We start from the raw sequence: 24,846 nt of genomic DNA on the forward strand, positions 1-24,846 counted from the left end.
GCCTGTGCCTTTGTAATCTTTTAAATCCCTTCCAGCTTTAGTGTTATGATTCTGTTCTGTGACAGGATTAGTATTAGGAGTCTGAGGCTTGGGCTTTGTCTGCCATTATGCTTTGCCTCTTTGTAGGGTCATAGGATTAAGGGCCAGATCATTTAGTTCAGACCCCTTGTTTTACTGATGAAGAACTAGCCTCAGGGGAAGTGAATGTAGATAAACTAGTTAAATCTTGCTAATTTCTGTATTAACCTCTTACTGATCATCTTATTTGGAACAGAATGAAAGATACTTACACCTTGCTGGAAAGCTTCAGGATGCAAAGGAACAGGCAGCTTCCTCTAAACTAGAAAAAAACAAGCAAGGCCAGAAGGAGGCACAAGAAAAAATAAGGAAATATCAAAGGGGTGAGTCCTTTCAAATTGCTTTTCTACAAGCTCATGTTTAATTATTTCCTTTTTTGCCATTCCAGTATGGGAATTGTCTCAGTATGATGTTTCCATTCTTACCTTATTGTTTCTAGTACAGAATGCCTTCCTATTCCCAAGGGATAGGTTTTTGTAAATTCCTGAGAATAAACAACTTCTTTGTTATTTGTTCCCAACATAAAATGCTTCAGATACTAGCCCATTTGCATTCCTTTTTTCCAGTGTTTTTAAAATATTCTAATTGCAAGGAAGATGATTCATTTAATTAATGATGCATGCCTAATCAGACAGCTACAGAAGGCAGCAAATATTCAAACTTCATAGAGACAAGGAGATACTAGATACTAGCAGAAGTGGTCAGGAGAGGAAAGCCATGTTGAACCAAATAGAGAATATAAGCAGAGGACATAGAATGTTGTGGGGGGGAGTTTGGTTTTAAGGACAGGAAGAGGGGTCAAACCTAGTATTTAGAGCAGAATGATCCAGCCACAAGGGAGCCTTAGGGTCTGCAAGAGACCCATCACTTAAGGTTCTAGACTCTGACAATTCATAAATGAATGGAAATAAAAACATTGACTGGTCATCATCATTTCTTAAGAGAAATTTTTAAGGATTGTTTTACCAGCTTAATTTGATGAACATAGGAGAGAACAAAAGAGCTCAGCACACACTTCCTCCAGGAGACATTTGATATCCAGTGTACTAACAATACGAATTAAAAAACAACAATCTTTGGCCTCATGGAACTTACGGTCTGCTGGGATGTAGTGGAACATGTACATAGAAGTGATGTGGGAGAGAGAGTACACAGACAGCTGAGGGAATCAGGGAGGGCCTCGATGGCACTTACGCAAGGTTATTGGAATGCCAAGAGGCAGAGGTGGAGAGGGGAGACCATTCCAAGGACAGGTTGTGTAACTGTACAAAGACACAGAGGTAGGTAAGAGTGCTGTCTAAGAGAACAAGCAGGCCAGTTTGACTGGAGTGAAAAATAGTGTGAAATTGGTCTAAAAAGATGAGCTGGAGCCAGGTTTTGAGGGTTTTAATAGGCAGACAGAGGTGTTTGTTTTTCATCCTAGAGAGACTAGGAAAGCCACTGAAGCTCCTTGTGTAGGGTAGTGATTATCAGTTTGGTAACTCTATGGGATGAATTGAATAGAGGAGAGATTAGATTAAGAGAAGCCAAATTAGGAGGTTTTGTAATAGGCTAGTCAGGAGATGATAAGTGCCTGAACTGGGGTGGAGGTTGTGTGAGATGAGAGAAGGCAGTATTGAGAGATGTTTTGGAGGTAGAATCAGCAAGATTTGGACGTTTAGGGATGAGAGAGAGAAAAACAGAATTTAAAGACTTGGGTAAACTGGAAGAATATTGATGTCCTCAGTAGAATGTTGGGAAGAGGGGTAAGTTTTGGATCATTGGAGGTGATAAGGGAAGGGATGAGTTCAGTTTTAGTTAAGTTGAGTTTGAGGTGTCTGTAGGACACCTTATTAGAGATGTCTAGGGGATTATTGGTGAATTTTAGTGAGACTTTATTCCAAAGCTGAGAAATGCACTATGATTAGGATAAGAGATTTTTGTGAAGCTAACTCCAGGTCACAACTTCCTTTGAATTACTTTTTTTTTTTTAAGCAATTAGGGTTAAGTAACTTGCCCAAGGTTACACTGCCAGTTATTTTGTGTGGGTGTTAAGTATCTGAGGCCAGAACCAATGCTGGGTCCTCCCGACTCTGGGGCCAGCGCTCTTACTCACTGCACCACCTAGCCACCCCTGAATTACTTATTTTTGACTATTAACAGAATTCTATTACAAACAGTGTTAAAAATGTATTTTGTTGTTAAACTGAAGCTTTTTTAAAGTTCTGCACAGTCCCAATTTATGATTAAACTTTGTCTAATTTAATAATATCTGTTATTGTAAATAACACTATTCCATTGTTGATTCATTCAGTCAGTGTTTACCATTTGCAAATAATATAATAAATGTTAACAGGCACTACTTTCTCAGGGTGAATTTCATAGTTGAATAACAATTTTTTAAAAGCCAACTGTGATATGTTTAGGCAAATATATGATTTTGAGATATTTCTTTGCTGCAAGTACAAAAATTTATTGGGAACTCAAAGATGGTATGGAGAGATCTGACTGATCTTTTCTGGCCTGCTGTAGCTTCAGCACTTAGTGGACTTCACAACTCTGCAGGCTCATGAATACTATTTTATACTAGCCAGGTTCATGAATTGGATAAAGTATAAAGCTGAAGTATGAGTGAAACCAGTATTAAGTATATACTATGTGGGAGATACACTTTTCAAGACTCTGTATGTGGTACTTTGTTATGGGAGGTAAGTCTGTTTAAGAGACCAAATTACTAAGCATTAGAAGGTTGCTTGATCATCAGGAAACTTAAACACCATAAAGAGAGTTGGGTGTGCTTTATGCATAAGGATATTTTGCTTTAAGCATAAAGGATATTTCCTTTAAGCTAGAGTAGTTTAGTGGAGTACTTTACTTAAGAGTATTCCCGTATGAAAAACTGATTATCTAGAATCAGAACTTTCTCTACTGTGGATAATATAGGGTAAATACTAACTGATGGTTACTCTGATTCTTTCTAGATTCCATACAGACCAGGGTAACCTGGGATGTATAATACAGTACAGTTGAGTTGATTACAGTTTTTATTGGTTGAATTTTAAACTCCTTGACAGAGCTTTGGGACACACTTTAGTCCCTTTAGATTTTGTTTGAGACCTTTGTTTCCTGGTGAGTGACAGCATAGTGGGATTAGAGTCCTTTTGATCATTGAAACTTAGTTTCTCCATGATTAAAATGGAGACGATATACTTTCAGTATTGCAAATTCGTAGAGTGTTATGTGAACCGCTGCAATTTATTGGATTTGGGAAATGCCCAGGTCTCACAAACAACTCATTAGCAAAATGTCTCTTAGAGTGGGTTGCTTCTTAGATTAATCATATCTATCTGGCTGGGCCTGACTCAGTACAGTCTGTTGGTTTAGGGCCAATATTGGAACAAAATGAGAGACTAATAGGAAATTTACTTAGCCATATGTAGCAGCAAGCACCCCAGCACCCCAGCTGCCACCACAGGTTCTTGGATCTGCTTTGTTAAAGGAAAGCAACTCAAAATGGGTTAACAAGCTTACTTTAATCAGTCAAACATATATCGGTTACCTAGTTAAGGGGAAAAAGGTCAGCACCCCGAACTTCAGAGTATACAGACAGAATTATCAAGACAGAGAAACAGATCAAGTAGACAGTTTCCAAACTGTCCAACCATTACATCCATACCAGATTTTCAAAGGGGGGGGGCGGCTCTCAACAACCGGCTTCCCAGAGTCTCATCTCATCAAATCACGGAACACTTCTCAAAGTGAGCCCCAAAGCAAAGCCTCACATCAGGGATTATATAGCCTTCTCCTGGGTCAGAGAATGTAACCACCCTCTTGACCCACTGCCCAATCACACAGTATCAAGGTGTGGGCATTCCTGAAAACCAAGCCTCCTGCCACAGGTTCCATGTGACCACATTCAGCCTATTAGGAGGCAGAGTATATTTTCAAATCAAGGAAGGCTCTCAGAGTCTCTTAAGCCTATCAGAGGGCCTAAGGGCAGGGAAGATCTTTAAATTTGCATTTCCATTACATTTGGCCCCAAGATCTTTCATGCCCATAGCATAGTCAATTTACTTTTGAATTAGCACTAAACATCTCTTAGGTCACATTTTCAAGATACAGAACTAAAGTTACCAAAGTGGCCACTGGGCCTTAAACAAACACAAAGTACTTTGCATTATCACCTCAATTCAAAACAAGAGTCCAAATAAAGGTCTCTTGGGTGGAGGGGGGTATCCTTCCCCTCACACAGCTCCAGCCCCTGCTTCCAGGTACAGAGAGGGGGCTGGGCAACAAAACCAACAAGGTGGGGTCCTTGGGGGTTCAAGGCACTTCATCCCACCCACCATAGTCACAAGTCCATCCTCCCCCTGGGTCCCAAACTGTGGGATGCAGCAAGGAAATACATTCAGTGCCCCTGCTTTGCTGCTCAGTTCTTATCTTTTCCAGTGGCTGAATTCCCAACTCCTGGGTTCCTTCTGCTTCTGCAGTTGACAGCCGCTCCTGGCTTCTGCCCAGGTCCAGATGCAGGCAGCTCACCATTCCTGCTCTCAGCTCAGCAAAGCCATTCTTCTCTCCTGGTCCATGGCTCCACAGAGTCACAGCTACCACAACTGGGAAACAAACAATTATCTCAGCCCCGATACTTTCCTTTTACTTTGCAGATTCTATCCATGCATTGCCATTTTGTATCAGCAAGCACCCCAGTGTCCCCAGGGTGGCTGCCAACACAGCCCGAAGGTCAGCACCCCGAACTTCAGAATATACAGACAGAATTATCAAGATGGAGAAACAGATCAAGTAGACAGGTTTCCAAATTGTCCCACCATTACATCCATACCAAATCAACATCTGGGCTTTTCAGGGGGGGGGGGCCTCTCAACAACGGCTTCCCAGACTCTCATCTCATCAAATCACAGAACACTTCTCAAAGTGAGCCCCAAAACAAAGTCTCAAATCAGGATTTATGTAGCCTTCTCCTGGCTCAGAGAATGTAACAACCTTCTGGACCCACTAGCCGATCAAAAAGTATCTACTGAAAAACAAGCCTCCCACCCCAGGCTCCAGGTGCGCTTTAGCCTAGGGGCAGGAAAGATCTTGCATTTCCATTACACCATAGTGAAAAGCTGTTCACAAGAATAGACATCTGAGAACCCCTTGAGTTGATTCAGCTGAGCAAAACTTAAATCACAATCTACCAGCTGAGCATCTGAGAGTCACTTCAGTCCCCCTGGCTGCTTTGTGCTCAGGAACTGAGGAGGTGACATCAACCAGCCAAGCTTCAAGGAATGAGTAATATAAAGTACCTGAGGTATGGATGATAGGGGAATTTACGATATTGTTCCTCCTGCAACATTTATTTTTTATTCTTTCTTATTAGTTTCAGTTTAAAGAGTGCCATTTAATGACCTTTTCCACCAAGTTATCCTCTTTGGTACTGTAACCTCATATGCAAGGACTTGTAGAATTAATTAAAATTTTTCTTTGTCCATATTTGTATTGGTTTCTCATCTGTAAGCAGTAAGTAAATTTGTATGACATGACCCAAAATAAAGCTATGCTCTCAATGATTTAATCTTGGATTAAATATTCCCAGGCTGGGGCAGCCAGGTAGCACAGTGAGTAAGAGCACCAGCTCCAGTGTTGAGAAGACCTGGAGATCGAATCCCAGGCTCAGACACTTAGCACCCACCCAGAAACACCTGGCCGTGTAAACTTGAGCAAGTTACTTAACCCCAATTGCTTTAAAAAATATATAAATAAATAAATAAATGAATGAATGAATATTCCCAGGCTGCCATGATGTTGTAGCTGTCTTTTATTGCCTTGTTTCTCCTTGATGTCCTTAGGACTCCTCATTTCTAGAGCTGCTCTTCCATTCATGGCATATCTCTTACATCATACTGTTCAAGTGGTTTCCACTTATCTTCTCTGCTGTGGTTGTCTGTTCTTTTCTGTCACTTCTCTCATTTATTGGTGAATCTGCTAACCACAGTTTAGGGTCATGGGCTTTGATTTTGGAAGGGAATTTAGAAAACTCATTTTATAATTGAATAAATTGAGGCCTAGAGAGGTTAAGTCCAAGGTTACAGCAATGGAAAATAGCAGAGCTGGAATTTTTACCCAGGTGCTATCTTCTTTTCAAAAAAATTATTCATTGTCTTCTTTCCTTTTATTACTACTTATTCCTTGCTTTTTGGTTTTGATACAGATAAGGCTTGGCTTTTGTCATCATCAACAGTGAGCTCCTTTTCCTTCTTTGGTAAAGACCACCTCACTTCCTCTGTACTCTCTATTCTTCAGCTGTGGTAGACTATTTTCATCACTGTTTGAAGGCTTTTTACATTACTTTCAGGTTCTCACTTGTTTTATACAGTTGAGGTTGTTTATAAACTAATCACCAAATAGATTGAATGTTAACTATACCACTTCTGGCAAATCATGGCAGATGTATGAAACTAACATTTCAGCTTTCTTTTGTAGAAATGGAAACTTTAGAAGATCATCTTGTGTTCAGTCCAGCCATAAAGATTTCCCAGCAACAGAAAGAAAAAAAAAAACCATCATTGGCTGCTGAAGGGGAAGGGGCTTTGAACTTGAATTTATTTGAAAATGCTGTGATTGCAGAAGAAGAAAAAGGTAAAAGTTAATCTTGTATGATTCACAAAATAGCAGCAAAATATTTGAAATTTTGTATCATGAGACAATATTTTCAACTGATTATCAGGTTGCAATTTTGAATTTTATTGCATTCCATGTCACTTGCCTCTGAATGATCTTCAGCCTTACACGGAAGCTGATTCTTATTCTTAATTGTCAGTAAAAACCATTTTTGTACATAATTTATCAAACATAGTTCTTACACAGAAAAATACAGCTTATAAATCTAGAAAATAATGCTTCCTGGGTTTATATTCTTTTTGGACATAACCAGTCTTTTACAAGAACACATAGATTTCTTAAGGCCTCAGAAACAAACTCGAAAGGTTAATTTCTGAATTTTCTCATTTCCACTTCTAGCTGGCAAGATATTTCATTTTATTAAAGTAATTTTCCACATTTACCCATTTTAACTATCAGAACTGTCCTTTGACCTTCCTACTTCTTTAAATAGTACCTTTCCTAAAAATTAGGCATGTATGATACTTCGTAGACCATAGATTTATAGAGCTGGAAAGAAGTATTAGAACTCATTTAGAGGAAACTGAGACACAGATTAAGGAACTTGCCCAAGGCCATACCATTAATAAGTTGCAGAGCCAGAATTTGAATCCACACCTTCTGACTCAAAATCCAACATTCCTTATCCTGCATCATAGGATTCAAGAGATTTTTCTGCTGCTACTTGATCATAAGTTAAATTGCTTATGTGCCATTTTAGCAAAAAAGAAAGATCCTCGTGACGTGAGAAATTTTGACTACACTGCTCGAAGCTGGACTGGCAAATCTCCCAAACAGTTTCTTATTGATTGGGTCAGGAAAAATCTTCCTAAGAGTCCAAATCCTTCCTTTGAAAAGATTGCAGTTGGTAAATATTGGAAATGTAGGTATGTATTTCTGGAGAACTGAATGAATAATTTTTAAAATGTAAGTATAATATTGATTTTCCATGAATTGGACATTTGGAAAGATCTTTAAGTTGATATTACAGGTGGTTAGAGTTCACAAATTTTATCTGACTTGCATTTTTTATGTACAAAATTTGTAAATTTGGATTAAATATTGATTGACAGGAAAGTTTACTTCATCCATTTTGTAAACAAACATTCATTTCTACTTTAAAGAGTAAAAGTAGTTAAATCGGAAGATGATGTGCTGGTGGTGTGTCCTGCGATTCTGACAGAGGACGGCATGCAAGCTCAGCATCTGGGAGCAACTCTGGCTCTTTATCGTTTAGTGAAAGGGCAGGTGAGACATATTTCTTCTAATAGATCCCTAGCTGTTACATTGATGTGAAGTGTGTTCTATAGCTGATCCACATTTGATGATTTTTTTGGTTAGATTGTCTTACGTTCCACTGAGAAATCAGTGTCACCAGTGTATCACAATGAGATATCAGTTAGGATTTTGTTGGAGTGATACTTTATTTCATAAGTCATTTGAACAGTAATAATATTTTATCTTAAAAAAGGAAGATTCAAAAACTACTAATTTAAAATCTGTATTACTCCTGAGCCAAGCAAAAGAATTCAAACAGTAGTTTTAATCTTAGATCTGCTTGTTTACTGTTGAAAGAAACTTCTTCAATTGTGAAACAGAAATTATCTATCTGGACAGTTTCATAGAAGAATAATTATCAGCAGAAGCATAGGATACTAGAACTTTACTCTTTTAAATAATTTTATATGAGTGGGCCATCTTTAACTCTGTGTATAGTGATATTTGTAGGCTATTTGTAACCCTGTCTAGTAGTCCATATGCCAAGTAGCTAAATAGTCAGTTCTTAGTGTATTTGACAAGGATCGTGAATTTAGGGCTGAAACAGCCCTTAGAAGTCCTCAAGTCAAACATTTTTATAGATGAGGAAACTGAAACCCAAATGTCATCCTTAACCCATCTGGTCACCCAAGGTCACTCAGATAGGAAGTATAAAGCTAAGATTTTAATCAATCAGCAAGCATTTATTAAGTTCCTACTATGTTCTAGGCAGCCTCTTAAGCACCGCGGATACAAATACAAAGAATGAAACAATTCTGTTAGGGAATATATTAAGTACATTAAAAAGTATATGTAAAATAAATATAAAGAAAATAAACATGAAGTGATTAAACATAGGTAGTTTGGAAGAGAAGGCACAAGTAATTGGCAAAATCAGGAAAGACTGGGGCAGCTAGGTGGTACCATGAATAGAGCACTGGCCCTGGAGTCAGGAGGACCTGAGGTCAAATCTGGCCTCAGACACTTAACACTTATTAGCCGTGTGACCTTTGGCAAGTCACTTAACCCCAATTGCCCTGCCTTCCCCCCTCCAAAAAAGAGAAATAGGGAAAGACCTCCTATAGAAAATGGTGCTGATTGAGCTGCCTCTTGAGCGAAGAGAGGTGCAGTGAGAACTGGGGGTGAGAACATTCCAGATGTGGGAAATGGAGTGCCTTGTGTGGGGAACAGCAAGAATGGCAGCTGGCCAGATTGTAGAGTATGGGAAGGAGAACTATATGTAATCCTGGGAATATGGACTAGATCCAGGCTGTAATGGGCTCTAAGTGCCAAGCAGAGGAGTTTGGTAATAGGGAGCTTTTCAGCAGGGAAGCACAGAGGACAGATCTGTGTTTAGGCACATTTCTTTGACAGCTGTGTGGGACTTGAATGGGATGGGAGAAAGACCCAACAAGGAGACCAGTCAGGACGCTCTTGCCAGCAGTCTGAGAAAGAAGTGCTGCAGGCCGGAGCTGGGGTGGTGGCTGTGTGAGTGAAGAGATGCTTTAAGGGCCATCACTGGGCCCTGGCTAAGGCCTGAGCTAAGATCTGGCCTCAGACACCAACTATGGTTCTAAGGCCATGAAATTAGATGACTGAAAATATGGCATCTTCCTTGACAGGATTAGGCAGGTTTAGAAAATGGCTGGATTTGGGGAGAAAAAAGATATGTTCTGTTTTTGGCATGTTAAGTTTGAGATGTCTCCGACGTGTCCAGTTGTAGATATTCCTTAGGCAATTGGTGATGCAGGACCAGAGCTTGGGAAACAAGGGTTAAAGATGCAGATGTGGGAACAGTGTCCAAGGAGTCCGCTAGAGGACTAGAGCAGGTCCAGGTGGTATAAGGCTTTAAAAGGTAAATGGAGTTTATATTTTGTCCTAGAAGCAGCAGGGAGCCAGTGAATTTGGTTGAGTAGTGGAATCATTTGGTGCTATCTTCACTCAGGGAATTCCCTTGGCAGTATTATGTAGGATGGACTGCAATGCTTAGACACAAGGCAGGGGGGAGCAGTTGGGGCTACAGCAGTGATCAGGTGAGAGGTGATTGAGGAATTAGGTTGGTTATTGCATGAGGGAGAAGGGGCAGATGCAGATGATGGCTTGCAGGTAGAAATGGCAAGATTTGGCAGTTGGGGCTAGGTGGTGCAGTGGCCCTGGAGTCAGGAGGACCTGAGTTCAAATCCAGCCTCAGACACTTAATACAAAAACTAGCCATGTGACCTTGGGCAAGTCACTTAACCCCAGTTGCCCACCAAAAAAAGGCAAAAAAAAGGATTTAAAAAAAAGATTTGGCAGATATGTGAGAAGAGAGAGTTAGGAGTCAAGGATAATGGCCATTTGAACTCAAGTTTCTGACTCTACAACCAGCCCTTTTTCTACTGTGTGAGGCTGCCATTGGATCCCCTGGGAGCTGAGAGGGATACCATGAGGGGTTATGAGGATGAGGGCCCGAGCACACAGGGCCTACCCACTATTACAGAACAGGTTGTTAAAATAATTCCTTCAAAATTAGATTGGAGAACAGGCTGTGGGTGATGATGCAAAAATGGGATGGAGAAGGAATGATCAGATGGAAGGAGGGAAATCAAGATAGTGGTTTTACCAAAGCCCCAAGAAGTAGGGAGACTATCCACAAGGAAGGGGGGAGGTGTCAGTGGTTCCCGGTGCTGCCTGGATAGAGGGTAGAGATACCACCAGGTTTGGCAATTAAAACATGTTGTTAGTTGTGCACCAAAGTTGGGCTGCTTTATTCTATAGCCAATAAAGGTTTTTGTCTGTGAAGTATTTCATACTGGTCTTGTTTTGTTTTTTTTTTGAAATCATACATTTTAAGTGTGAACTGCTTGAATCAGAGGATGATTTCCTGGTTGTTTGGTCTGATTTTTAAGTGTACTCGAAAGGAACAAGATAACAAGACTTAAACTGTAGACCCCTAGAGGATCCAGTGTGTTCTCCGCATTAGTGACTTTTAAAAAGGGTACCTCAAAAAGGCTCATGGGGTGACATTTTTCTCCTTAGTCTGTCCATCAGTTGCTTCCTCCCACTTATCGAGATGTTTGGTTGGAATGGAGTGAAGCAGAAAAGAAAAAGGAAGAACTGAATAAAATGGAAACAAATAAACCTCGTGATCATTTTATTGCCAAACTGCTTAATAAACTGAAGCAGCAGCAGCAGCAGCAGCAACAGCAACAACAATGTGAAAATAAAAAAGATATTTCTGATGATCCTGAGGAATCCTGGGAAAATTTAGTTACTGATGAAGATTTTACTGCACTCTCTCTGGAAACTTCCAACACGGAAGATTTGGAACCTGTCAGAAACCTTTTTAGAAAGTTGCAAAGCACCCCCAAGTACCAGAAGCTGCTAAAGGAGAGGCAGCAGTTACCTGTGTTCAAACACAGGAATTCAATTGTTGAAACTCTCAAAAGACATCGAGTAGTGGTCGTGGCTGGTGAAACGGGAAGTGGCAAAAGCACCCAAGTGCCCCATTTTCTTTTGGAGGACTTGCTGCTAAATGAGTGGGGATCGGGTAAATGTAACATCGTATGCACACAGCCCCGAAGAATCTCTGCAGTAAGTTTAGCAACTAGAGTGTGTGAAGAATTGGGCTGTGAAAATGGACCTGGTGGAAAGGTAAGAGATGCTGCCTTCATTCCAGTACCTACTTTTTCCCTAGGAGCCTAATGGATCTTATAACCTAAATTTACTCATTAATTTGTTCTGTAAACAGTTATTAAGCCTTGAAGCATTGAGCTAAGTGCTAGGGAGTCATACAGAAATTGTTAAGGGAAAGTTTCATGGAGTTAAAAGCCTGTTCGGGAGATAAGACAACTTTTGGTGATTCCATGGGACAACTAGGTGGTACAGGGGAGGTAGAGAGCTGGGCCTGGCACTAGGAAGACCCGAGTTCAAATCAAGCCCCAGATACTTCCTAGCTGTGTGATTCTGGGCACATCACTTACCTGCTGTCTGCTCAGCTTTAAAATGGGGATAATAATAGCAAGAATGTTGTGAGGATCAAATGAGATAATATTTTTAAAATGCTTAGCACAGTGGCTCACAGGGGGCTTGATTTCTTTCCTTCCTTCCTTCCTTCCAAATCACTTTCCCAAACATTTCTTAATTTAGATGAGGCAATATACTACCAAAGCAGCTGGATTATATTTTGGATAGAGTGCTGGACTTTGAGTGGGGAAGACCTGAATTTGAATCCTGCCTCAGACAGTACAAGCTGAGTGATCTTCTATAAACCACCCAACTCTTAGGTTTTCTCAGCCTCAGGCTGCTCATCTGTAAAGTGGGGATAATAATAGCACTGCCTCACAGAGTTAGGAGATATTATATGTAAAATGCTTTGCAGACTTTAAAGTGCTATGTACCTGTCAGCTGTGCTGTATCTTAGAGTCAGAAATCACCTAGCCTGATCTGACCCTTCATGGACATCCTCTCTCTGGTGTCCCCAGATGTCTTGAAGACTTCCAGTGTTGAGGAGCTCACTTCCTCCAGAAGCAGCCCAGTCTACTTTTAGGGAGCCCTTATTAATAAATATGTCAAACTGAAGTCTATTCTTTCCTTTCATTTTCCCTCTGTTTACCCCCTGAGCCAGCAGAGCATGGATGAACATTATCTACATGAGTCTTTCACATATTTGAAGGCAAGTTTTGTGACCCTACTAAGTCTTCCCCTTTTCAGGCTGAGTTTCCCTAGTTATATCAGTCAGTCCCTAGGTGATGTGATCTCTTTATCACTGCCCTCTGAAGATGTTCCAGCTTGCCAACATCCTTCCTAAAATGAAGCACCCAGGATTCTCCAAATTACATTATAATTCTTACATGCAGGGGAAGAAACATGTCGCTTTCAAGCAATGCTTAAGTATACAAACAAATTAGTAAAAAGAAAATACAAATGTTGTTGCATTCATTTGTTCGGTCATATCCAACTCTTTGTGATGCCATGCGCCATCGTGCACCAGGCCATTCTCTCCTCCACTGTCTCCTGAAGTCTGTCCAAGCTCAAGGTTCATTGCATCCATGACATTATCTGTCCATCTTATACTTTGCTGTTCCCTTCTTCTTTTACCATCAATCTTGTCCAACATCAGGGTCTTTTCCAATGAGTCCTGTCTTATTATGTGGCCAGAGTATTTCAACTTCAGTATTTGTCCTTCCAGTGAATAGTCTGAATTAATTTCTTTAAGTACTGATTGATTTGTTCTCCTTGGTGTCCAAGGGATTCTCAGAAGTTTTCTCCAGCAGTACAACTCAAAAGCATTGATTCTGTGGCAAGTTTTTCCTTATAGTCCAACTCTCACAGCCATATTAGAAAAACCATCTTTGCCCATACAAAACTTTGTCAGCAAGGTGATGCCTCTGTTTTTTAGTATGCTATTCAGATTTGCCATAGCTTTCCTTCTAAGGATCAAGTGTCTTTTAATTTCATGGCTTCAGTTGCTGTCTGCAGAGATCTTTGAACCCAAGAATATAAAATCTGACATTGTTTCCATTCTCCCTCTGTCTGTTAGGAAGTTTTGGAACGAGTTGTCATAAATTTGTTGTTGTTTTTTTTTTATGGTAAGCTTCAAGCCAACTTTTACACTATAAATAAAATACAAATGTTATGGGCACATAAATATGGGCTTTCTTAGCTTCCAACTTTGGGGTATATCTTTTCATTAGAATGTGCTTTCAAGCAGTCTTTTTAAATACTTTTCCAAAAAAAGAAAAATTTAAGGAAGATGTGGGGTACCTTAAATATAATTGCCCTTCACCATATGGCAGTTTAGCATACAAAATTTCATTTTAAGGTAACTTCAAAATTAGAAATTTTACTTCATATTCTTTCTACTAGTCATGTTAATGAGATGGATGGAAAAGGTTCGGGAGAGAAGGGTGACCACCTCAGACCTAACATCTCCAAGGGACCTTATGGATTGCTTTTCTGTTTAGGACCAACATGTCTCCAGTTTCGTATAATGGAATGGGGCTTAAAATATTGAAATTTACTATTGAATCTTTACTAGAATAATTATCTTTTCTTGAGGCAGCATAGCATACTGGATACAGAGCTAGCCTTAAAGCCAAGAAGACCTAGGATGTAACCCTGCCTGTGACCCCTACTGACTGATACTGAGCCAACGTGTGACACTGAATAAAGCACTTAACCTCCCATCACCCCAGGCAGCTCTTTAAGACTTTAAGTTGCCAAACCATTGCTGGTCTGCGTTGGTAGAAGTAATTTCCTCACCACACATTCCATTTACCAGTGAAATCACAGGTCCTTGTAAATGCAACACATAAATAAAGCTGTTCCATAAATAAAGAATTGTGGCTTAACTATTCCTAACTTGTTCTAAAGTATATCAGATCCCTGCTATGAGAAACTAATTGCAATGTTATATTCCCCCAGAATTCCTTATGTGGGTATCAAATTCGAATGGAATCTAGAGCTAGTGATGCCACTAGGTTACTCTATTGCACTACAGGGGTTCTACTAAGAAAACTACAGGAAGATGGACTTCTGACAAATGTGTCTCATGTTATTGTAGATGAGGTAAGTAATTCTCTAATCTTATTTAAGCAAGGTGGAAGTTCTGAAAATGAATACACTTTAAAATATCCCCATTTCAATTAGTTTGTAGTAGAATCATCAGTTAATGTATAAAATTATTACACAAAATCTAAAATTTTCATCAGAAAGTCATGTCCCATTTCTTAGGAGAGCTTTAAGGAAGGAATATGTGTTAGCTCTTTGCCCAGTGTATTTCTTCTCCCTACCACTTCTAGTAACCAAATTCAGTATATATTTTTTAAATTTCCTTTTGGAAAAGAATGAATTTGAAAGGTGGGGAGAAATAATAGCTATTTGCTTTGCAGATTTGTTTTATAGTTCTTTTAAATAGCTAATTCCTCTGCTTCATTTTAAATGGCTTAAATGCACATTTCAATTTACCTACCACTTTTTGAAAGCACATTATATAAAGCACACACCACCTGTAGTTCCAAAACTTCTTATATAATATACTTGGTTTATTATAGTATAACAATCTCTATCACTATGTAATCTAAGACCCAAGTATACTCATAAATAATAAATATATAAGAAATTTTCTGATATATTTTCTTTGATTCAGAGTATTTCTGAGCTTCTTGTATATTCATTTACTTTTAAAAGCAGTAATGGTCGTCAGTTCATTAATCTTGAGAATTGGATACAATTTACAAAATGCTGGATTAAATAATAAATATTTGAAGAGGAAAGATTCAAAACTGAGATTTAAATGTAGTATTTCTATATGGTACTAATATTTTCAATATCAAGTTCATAAGTTTATAACTTTATCTTTTGATATGTTTTGCCAAAGGAGTTATTCTTTATTTTCCTTGATATAAATATAATGAAAGTTAATCTATTGTATCACTAGAGGGAAAGCACCTTAAAGAAATATTCTAATTTGTGATCAATATTGGGAATCTTATTGGTTGTGCCTCTTACTAGATTTCAAATAAAATTAGTTGTTTGTTTCTCTAACAATAGGTTCATGAAAGAAGTGTCCAGTCAGACTTTCTATTAATTATCCTGAAGGAGATTTTGCAGAAACGTTCAGATCTACACTTGATTTTGATGAGTGCTACTGTTGACAGTGAGAAGTTTTCTACATATTTCACACACTGCCCTATTCTCAGAATCTCAGGAAGAAGTTATCCTGTTGAGGTGAATGTTTATTTCTCTTGTATATATATATATATAAACAGAGACAGGTTCCTCCCAGGAAGTGTTCTTTAGTGGTTTTTGTCTAGAGTTATCCCTAGAACTGATTGACTTCCTATGCTGGCTCACTGGACTGCCTGTGAGTAGTTAGAGGATGAGAAGAGTAGAAAGAAGTAGCATTGCAAACTTGTTAAAATTCTGAGTCACACATATCTATAGGCAGCATGTAAGTATCTTACCTCTAAAACCTTTTGCCATCACAATTTGAATAGCATATTCAGTTGGGGCCAGCTACCATGTAGCATCTGTCTCTTGTCTGCTTATTTCCCCCTGAAATATTCATAATATTTATATCTGCTGTTCTTCATGTTTATTTTCACTTCTCCTTGTCAAGACTGCCCTCACTGTCTATTTTAACCAGTTTTTCCCATGTAAAAATATGTTTTGGGGTAGAAGAGATACAATATTATTTTCTATAAGGCCTGAATTTCTATAGGGATTTCCCTGTGGATTTGAACCCACGCAGAAGAGAAGTTATTATAGTTTATACTTAGTGGATCAGAAGTTTCACTTCATGAGGTGATCTTTCCACCTAGAAAGTATTTGGAGAATTGATAGTGTAATGCAGAATTTGAGAATAAAATAATGATATATTTGCTTTCTATTCCCTGGACCATGTAGGTTTTTCATCTTGAAGATGTAGTGGAAGAAACAGGCTTTATACTGGAGAAGGACTCAGAATATTGTCAGAAATTTCTGGAAGAGGAAGAGGAAATAACTGTTAATGTAACAGGCAAAGCTGGAGGAATCAAAAAATATCAGGTTAAAACAAACATTTTCATTTTTTAAAAATAATTTTAAGAATCTTTGCTACCATTTTTATAATGCTTGATCAGATATAGCATTTCACAGAATTTTTTAAATTTGTGTAATTGACACTTTGAATGAGAGTCATAGGTTTAAAAGAAATGGTAAAGAGGCCTAAATTCATTATCTCAAAATCTCTGACCTCCGTAGGAAGGAAGAACCAGAATCACACACTTAGTAGGCTCTTCGTGAATAGAGATTGGACTCTGTAGGTACAGGTTGTTGTTTATAGAAGAGAAGGGGTATCTAAATTAAATAAGGGGGCAACTTTGGCAGTCTTTGGTTAATAATATTGCTACTCTGGTTTGTTTTTTTAGTTGCCCTGTTATGTTGGTGCCTCTTTATTAAAGAGATTGTTTCAAAACTTTGTCATTTGTTATGAAAACAGGAGTGAGGCAGGCACCTTTCTTATTTTCAAGGATTATTGACTCGGAAAAAATCAAAGACTTAAGCAGTGTTTTTACCTAAAAGCAACTTGAAACAACAGTGAACAGTAACAGAGAAATGGATGAAAATTATGTATATGGAATATGACATTTATTTGATAATTTAAAAAAAACCTTCAGTTTTATATTATAACTAGTTAAAATAGATAGCAGAGGTATCATAAAATTCTTCCTGCCCATGGTACTGTCTTTGCCACGCCTCAAATCTTCGGTTTAGTAGCCACACCATGTGTCACTTTGAAAAACCTTTAATTAAAGTAAAAGAATTGCATAGCAAAATTAAAGGGCATAGGATCAAATCTTTTCTCCAAACTTCTGAGGTTGAAAACTACAGAAGTCTTCAAATCATAAGTGTTTTCTTAAATTTGATCAAATTCTAAGGAGCTAGAAATGGTTCTGAGAAGGGAAGTAAATTGTTAAAGACTTCATGGTCTAAGTATTTTTCATTTACCCTAAGATAATTCATGGGATTTTCCATTTCACTTGCTGAGAACTAGATTGAACTGAATTAAGAGTTTCTCACTTCTGAATTAGAATCCTTCTAAGTGCCATATGAGATCTCTGATCTTGGGAAAGGAAAGTGGGTAAATTAAATGTTGGATATGAGCAGTAAACTTTTCATCAAAAGACCTGGTCAGTTTTAACTAATTATTGAATGAATGAAATAAATGAGACTTAACTATATACCATTTACTACCCTTTTGACCTTTCGCATATAGCCTCAATTATAAAATAAGTGTGAGTATACTTAGACCTTATAGGATTGTTATTGAGGAAAGTGTTCTATAAACTACTCTAAAGCTAAAAACTATATATACTACTATAAATATAGATTTATATATAAACTACTATATATACTACTACTATAAACTACTCTAAAGTGTTCTATAAACTACTTCTAAAGTTCTATAAACTACTCTATATTTTAAATGGATTTTTTTAGATATAGCTTTATATGTTGTGATAATTTAGAATATCTGGTTCAGTCTGAACTGGAAGAAAAATGGCAAACAATTCATACTTTAAAATAACTCTGGTTGTGTCTGCCCTTTTTTAGGAATACATACCAGTGCAGACTGGTGCTTGTGTTGATATAAATCCTTATTACCAGAAATACAGCAACCGAACTCAGCAGGCTGTGCTCTATATGAATCCCCATAAAATCAACTTGGATCTCATTTTGGAGTTGCTTGCGTTCCTAGGTATATTTTTAATTTCTCAGACTCTCTTGGGTACATAGTATTATTTTAGTTGATTATATTTTCGTACAGTTGATGAAGGGATGCCTACTTGGATGTTTATTCATTTCTTGTTTTTGATTGCTGTTTCTTTGTGTAATGTGAAACAGATAGAAGTCCCCAGTTCAGGAATGTAGAAGGAGCAGTATTGATTTTTTTACCTGGACTTGCTCATATTCAACAGTTGTATGACCTCCTATCCAATGACAGGAGATTTTATTCTAAAGAAAGGTAATGTAAAATCTTTTTACTCTTAAGGATTTTTAGAATGGATAATTCTTTTTGGAATATGGAATTTTCAGTTATAAATCTGGTTTTTAGCAGTTTATTCTGAGTTAAATTTCAGTTCTACTTCAGTGTTTTTAAGAATTTTTATCTCATCAATTCTTAAGTATCCACATTAGAGAGTGAATATTTTAAACAATATTTTTACCTAGCTCTTTTAAAATTGTGGCTCCACCTTGTGAATAGGATTCCCAGATTTTCCAGGGGTTCCATTATTTCTTAGTGCCTGAGGATCCGGAGGGAGTCCTGCTCAACTGTATGATGGTGACCTGTACGGGCAGCAGTGCTGGACACAGAGGGCCCTGCTGAGATGACAACTTGAGACAATGTTTAATCAGGAATGGATTATATTTGTTTACATTGCATATACACAGCATTTCAACCCTTAACATAGTTTGTTTTCACAGTTTAGCATCTTACATTTTTGAGACAAAACCCTTCAAAAATGTCTTTCACATTCATGATTCATTTAAAAGGAAGCTTCCATGGGTCATCCTATTGCTGTTAGCAATTCCTTTTATGGTGGAAAGACTGAAAAATTAAAAATCAGCAGTTTTCTTTTAGGACTTTTTTGTTTTCTTTTCAGAACCATTATTTGCACCTCTTAATTTGTTTATACTAAAAATTGCCTGCTGTTGATAGAGACCTTTTAGCCTTTGAAAGGACTGTCATGGGAAAGAGGGATTACATGCAGGCAGAACAAGGGGTTTGGAGTGAAACATACAAAAGATTTAGGTTTGATAAAAATAGAAAAATCAAGAGACTGACTGCCAACTACCTCTGGAGGTGTAACCAATATCACTAAGAGTCTTGATCGAAGCCTGAATGGGAATTATGGGGAGTGATGAAATAGAAGGCCTCTGAAGGCCTTCCAGCCCAGAGGTTCTTTGATTTTTTTTTTTTGTAAGGAGGTTTACTCAGGGTTTTTTTTTGTTTGTTTGTTTTGTTTTTTGGGTTTAGTCATTTTTTAAAATGCTGTTTCAGGCATGGTAGTATTGTCTAACAACCTTATAATTTTAACTTTTCAGATATAAATTGATAGCACTGCATTCTATTCTTTCAACCCAAGATCAAGCAGCAGCATTCACAATTCCACCTCCAGGAATCAGAAAGGTAAGATTCAGTAATTCAGTACACAAAATTTAAATGGGTTTTGCTTTAAATATGTTAATATCTTTATTTATTTAAAATATTTTTCATTTTTTAATATTTAAAATGTTAATATCTAATGTTGTGGAGTTTTTATTTCCAGATTGTTTTAGCAACAAATATTGCAGAGACAGGCATCACCATTCCAGATGTTGTGTTCGTAATTGATACTGGGAGGACAAAAGAAAATAAGTGAGTTTTAAAAACATAATTGTAGTTGGAAGTTCAAAAGGCAGTAGGGAAAAGTTTAGTTGTTTTTAAACTCTATATAATTTTAAAAATTCACAGTTTTATATACAGTCCTCTTTCTGTTCTTCATATAGGGAAATGCTGATGTTTGACAAGTTTGTGAGTTTTAAAAAAAACTTAGAGATGACAACTCTCATAAATTTACATACTCTCTCAAAATATCTTAAACCAACCCATAACCCAAACTATTTATTAGCTTGGCACCATATTAATTGCTCCATTTCTGAAGGAAAAAGAAAAAAAGTGCAAAAGGTCTTTATTTTTAAAACTTTTAGCCCAGCTTGTACAAGTTCAAAATCACTATCCCATTAGTTTCCCTGCTGCTCTAGCCTGTAAAGAAGTAGTGCAGGGACAGTTGGCTGTAGAATCACTAGATTCCAGCTCTAATCAATTGCCTTTCCTCCACGCATCACACTTCTCTAGATTTTTTGTACTTCTGAAAAAGTAAACCATACTTTGTACATCCATGGACAAGATTTGTTTTAGTTTGCTTTATTTAGATAAAATACCTAAATCACTGTGGTCTGTATGAAGAACTACATAGTTGTATAAAATGTTATGCAAAATATTTGACATAAAGGAAAAAGACTGGGCACCAGGTCTGAACTGGGCTAGCATCTCTGGATGGAATGAAGACTGTATCAGTGGCACCCTAACTTTGGGCTATAGAATTTGTTTACACTGTGTTAATGACAGTTACTGCAAAATGACTTCTCAAATTGTACCTCCCAAATAGTTTTTTAAGACTGGACATTTTCAGAGTTTAATTATAATTAGGAAGGTAAATTTAATGAGGCCTCTTTAATTTTTCTGTAAATGTTGATTACTTTTAGTAATCAACTTTTACTTATATTTAAGGAACATTTTTTTTTTTTTTTGCTTTTTTGCAGGGGGGAAAGGAGGGCAATTGGGGGGTAAATGACTTGCCCAAGGTCACACAATTAGTAAGTGTTAAGTGTCTGAGGTTGGATTTGAACTTGAGTCTTCCTGATTCCAAGGCTGGTGCTCTATTCACTGCACCACCTAGTCTCCCCAAAGGAACAGTTTTTTAAATTGCCCCATTATCTACTTGAAACCATTTTTTTTTTTCAGATACCATGAAAGCAGTCAAATGAGTTCACTGGTGGAAACGTTTGTCAGTAAAGCTAGTGCCCTGCAACGCCAAGGAAGAGCTGGGCGAGTTCGAGATGGATTCTGCTTCAGACTATATACGAGGGAAAGGTATGATTTGACATAGCCAGAAAGATAAGGTGAATTTAGGATAAAATGGTTTTTGTCCCTAATATTATATGAAATATCTAACATTAAGGTATTTTTTTTAGATTCGAAGGTTTTATGGACTATTCAGTTCCAGAAATTTTGCGTGTACCTTTGGAAGAGTTATGCCTTCATATTATGGTAATCACTGGGGAACTTAAATTTAATTATTTGTGGACTACCTCCTTCCTTGAAGGTCCAAAGATCTTTTTGTTTTTTTTTTCTAGAGAGGCAATTGGGGTTAAGTGTCTTGCCCAGGGTCACACTACTAGTAAGTGTCAAGTGTCTGGTCAGAGGCCGAATTTGAACTCAGGTTCTCCTGACTCCAGGGCAGGTGCTCTATTCACTGCACCACCTAGCTGCCCAGATAATACCTATCTCAGAAGGTTATTATGAGCATAAGATGAGATGATGTATATAAAATGCTGTATAAATGTCAGTCATTCTTATTCTCTTCTATCTACAGAAATGTAATCTTGGTTCTCCTGAAGATTTCCTCTCCAAAGCTTTAGATCCCCCTCAACCTCAAGTAATTAGCAATGCAATGAATTTACTCAGAAAGATTGGAGCCTGTGAACTAAGTGAACCTAAACTAACTCCCCTGGGCCAGCATCTTGCAGCATTACCAGTGAACGTCAAGATCGGAAAGATGCTCATTTTTGGTGCTATCTTTGGCTGCTTAGATCCTGTGGTAAGCTAAGAATGCTACTTAATTACTTTAAAATTTTAGCTAAGTGAATGCCTGGATCACCATTTTGCAAACTTGGGATCATAATGCTGGGATGAAAGATTTAACATATTCCATTGAAATCCCATTCCAGGGGCGGCCAGGTAGCACAGCAAGTAAGAGCACCGGCTCCAGTGTTGAGAAGACCTGGAGATCGAATCCCGGGCTCAGACACTTAGTACCCACCCAGAAACACCTGGCTGTGTAACCTTGAGCAAGTTACTTAACCCCAATTGCTTAAGGGCGGCCAGGTGGCTCAGCGAGTAAGAGTACCGGCTCCAGTGTTGGGACGACCTGGAGATCGAATCCTGGGCTCAGATACTCAGTACCACACCCAGAAATAACTGGCCGTGTAACCTTGAGCAAGTTACTTAACCCTGATTGCTTAAAAAAAAAAAAATCCCATTCCAGTGCTTCCTTGTGAGAAGGAGATCCTGACTATGGGCCCTCAAAGGCCAGAGTTCTACCAAAGTCCTAATAGACTAGAAAGACTTTGAGAATGCTAGTCATGAGCTGTCTGTCTTTCAAACTAGTACTAGCTTAGCTAAGGTCAGAGGGCATCATCATTAGATCATCCCCATAATAATAATGATTTTTTTAAATTAAATTTTATTTCTGTTCTCTCAGCAAAAATCCACCATTTTTCCCTCCAGCCCCCTCCCCCATTATCAAGCAAAACAATTTTCCTCATTAGTTCTATCCAAAAGAAATATATATAAGTTTGTGTAGGTGTTAGATTCTATATTCTAAAGCTTTCATCTCTGTCTGGAGGTGAGTAGCATTAGTCCTCTAGAATTACGTTTAGTTGTATTGATCATGGTTCCTACATCTTGTCATTGTTGTCATGTAAATTGTTCTCCTGGTTCTGTTTGCTCTACATCAGTTCATACATGGTTTCTCTCAAGGCATCATTTCTTAGAGCACAGTAGTATTCTCTCACATTTATATATCACAAAGCTGTTCCCCAGTTGATGGGCTCCCTTCAGATTCCTGTTCTTTACCATCTCAAAAAAAGCTGTAAATATTCATGTACATCCCTAGTTGGAGTAGAACTAATCTCTTCCTTCATCTACCCTCCCTATAATTCTTCCTTTCTCAGACCCTTTCCCCCTTTTTTTCCTTGTTGAGTACACAGTACCCAGCTGAGTATATTCTTCCTCTTTTGACCCATACTGATGAGAGTAAGGCTCAAGCTCTCCCTTTCCTCTTTTTTTGTATAGACATCTACTTGTATACCCCAATTAGGAGAGATAATTTTCCCTAATCTTCTTTTCCCCTCCTCCTCTGCCCCTGTTTTCCTATTCTCCCTACCAATGTTTTCTTCTTCTTCTTTCTTCTTCCCATTTTTCCATTCTTCTTTTAAGAGCAGGTAGTCGAAGGTTTGTGCTTTGCATTGGTAAAGCATATAGCCATGCCAACAAAATGACGCATCCTTGAAATATTTACCATTAATCTACACATACTTATATAACATAGAGGAGCAATGCAGTATCAGGGGGGGGGCGAGACTTCAAGTCTCTTGGGTATACCCAAGATAGCCAACCTGAAAAATTTGTGTATTTTTATAGTACTCTTGGCCAGTGGCCCAGGTTAATTCTTCTCATCTAAGAATAATAGTGGGGAAAGCTGCCTCTTCCACCCCATACCTGGATTTTCTCGAGCCAGTGGCCACTAGCAATTAAGCTTTCTTGTTTCATTCCAGAAGCAACATGAGAAAGCTTGTGGAGAGAATGAATACACAGCGGCATTAGTTGCACAGCCAACAGGACCCTCAGTCACATAAGCTCTTAGACTCACTGTCCACCCTCACAGACCAGAGCAGAACATAGTCAGTGCAGAGAGAGCATGATTTACTAACTTTTCTTTAGTATTAGAATTTTCCCACAGAAATTATGCTAAATAAAAAAACTAGTCCCTTTTATTTTCAGATCCCAAGAAAAGCAGTTATGCTGTTCACTCCTACACTATACTTTAAAGTTGTAGTTTAAAGGATTCATTATTGAAAATTCTTAAGTAAATCCACTTTGGCCACATGGTTTGGCATTAGAATGTTGGAGGTAGTAGAAAGAGCACCAGATTGGAATCATTGATCATGCACAGTTCTGTATAATATATTCTGGCTGATAATGTGCTTTCCTCGGGACAGCTCTTTAAGACCAGGTAGCATAATTTTTAAATGAAGATATCAAGAAGTTCAGAATGCTGAGCCAACTTAACTTTAGTCAGACAGGTTTGAGAACTAAGGGAATAGATAGATGTCAGAACAGAGACTTAAACACAAGTCTTGACTACAAGTCATTTCTTTCCCCTTCTCCTGCTGCCTCTGATCCAGAAATCAAGATTACAGTTCTATCTTTCCCTCTGGCTTTATAGAATTATGTCAGTCCCTTATTGTCTTCTGTGCTGTTTCTTCTCTGATGCTGAAGATGATCAGATAACTCTCCTTATCCTGTGGAAGTATTACAAGGATAATATTAAAGAATCTGAATTAAAATGTTTCATGAGATAGTACATAGTAATCACTTAATTTTTTTTCACAAGGTGGCTGCCTTTTCTGACAATTTAAATGTGTACCTTAGTATTTATTGAAATGAACAATGAGTACTTTATATTTCTTATCTTAATATTGTCTTTGTGCTTCTTTGATCATAAAGTAATTTTTGATTTTCATTTATAGGCCACATTAGCTGCAGTTATGACAGAGAAGTCTCCTTTTACCACACCAATTGGTAGGAAAGATGAAGCAGATCTTGCAAAATCAACTTTGGCTCTGGCAAATTCAGACCACCTGACCATCTATAGTGCATATCTAGGGTAAACAATAATTATTTGCATATTGTTTATTAAGCTTTGGAAGTGATATCAGTCTAGGTAGGCACTTGAGGTAGCATTTCAGTGATAACTTCTTGATACTCATTACAAAATCACATCAACATTTCCACTTCAT

The 24,846-nt window shown here is 37.9% G+C and overlaps 1 protein-coding gene across 3 annotated transcripts in view; it reads left to right on the top strand.

Moving 5' to 3' along the window:
• Nucleotides 1-24,846, top strand: part of DHX29 (DExH-box helicase 29) — a 68,707-nt gene that overhangs the window by 30,077 nt on the left and 13,784 nt on the right. For all 3 annotated transcript variants that reach the window (XM_069096504.1, XM_069096505.1, XM_069096506.1), the window contains 16 exons: nucleotides 275-401; nucleotides 6,541-6,696; nucleotides 7,439-7,604; nucleotides 7,842-7,965; nucleotides 10,993-11,607; nucleotides 14,380-14,523; nucleotides 15,508-15,684; nucleotides 16,363-16,503; nucleotides 18,052-18,196; nucleotides 18,343-18,463; nucleotides 19,546-19,630; nucleotides 19,770-19,858; nucleotides 21,008-21,136; nucleotides 21,238-21,313; nucleotides 21,639-21,863; nucleotides 24,577-24,713. In XM_069096504.1, coding sequence (XP_068952605.1) covers nucleotides 275-401; nucleotides 6,541-6,696; nucleotides 7,439-7,604; nucleotides 7,842-7,965; nucleotides 10,993-11,607; nucleotides 14,380-14,523; nucleotides 15,508-15,684; nucleotides 16,363-16,503; nucleotides 18,052-18,196; nucleotides 18,343-18,463; nucleotides 19,546-19,630; nucleotides 19,770-19,858; nucleotides 21,008-21,136; nucleotides 21,238-21,313; nucleotides 21,639-21,863; nucleotides 24,577-24,713 — 2,657 coding nt within the window. The remainder of the gene's footprint in view (nucleotides 1-274; nucleotides 402-6,540; nucleotides 6,697-7,438; nucleotides 7,605-7,841; nucleotides 7,966-10,992; nucleotides 11,608-14,379; nucleotides 14,524-15,507; nucleotides 15,685-16,362; nucleotides 16,504-18,051; nucleotides 18,197-18,342; nucleotides 18,464-19,545; nucleotides 19,631-19,769; nucleotides 19,859-21,007; nucleotides 21,137-21,237; nucleotides 21,314-21,638; nucleotides 21,864-24,576; nucleotides 24,714-24,846) is intronic.

This window comes from Petaurus breviceps, unplaced genomic scaffold (genome assembly GCF_028583685.1).
Source record: "Petaurus breviceps papuanus isolate PSGF00001 unplaced genomic scaffold, PetGlider_PUasm1.0 229, whole genome shotgun sequence".
NCBI lineage: Eukaryota > Metazoa > Chordata > Mammalia > Diprotodontia > Petauridae > Petaurus > Petaurus breviceps.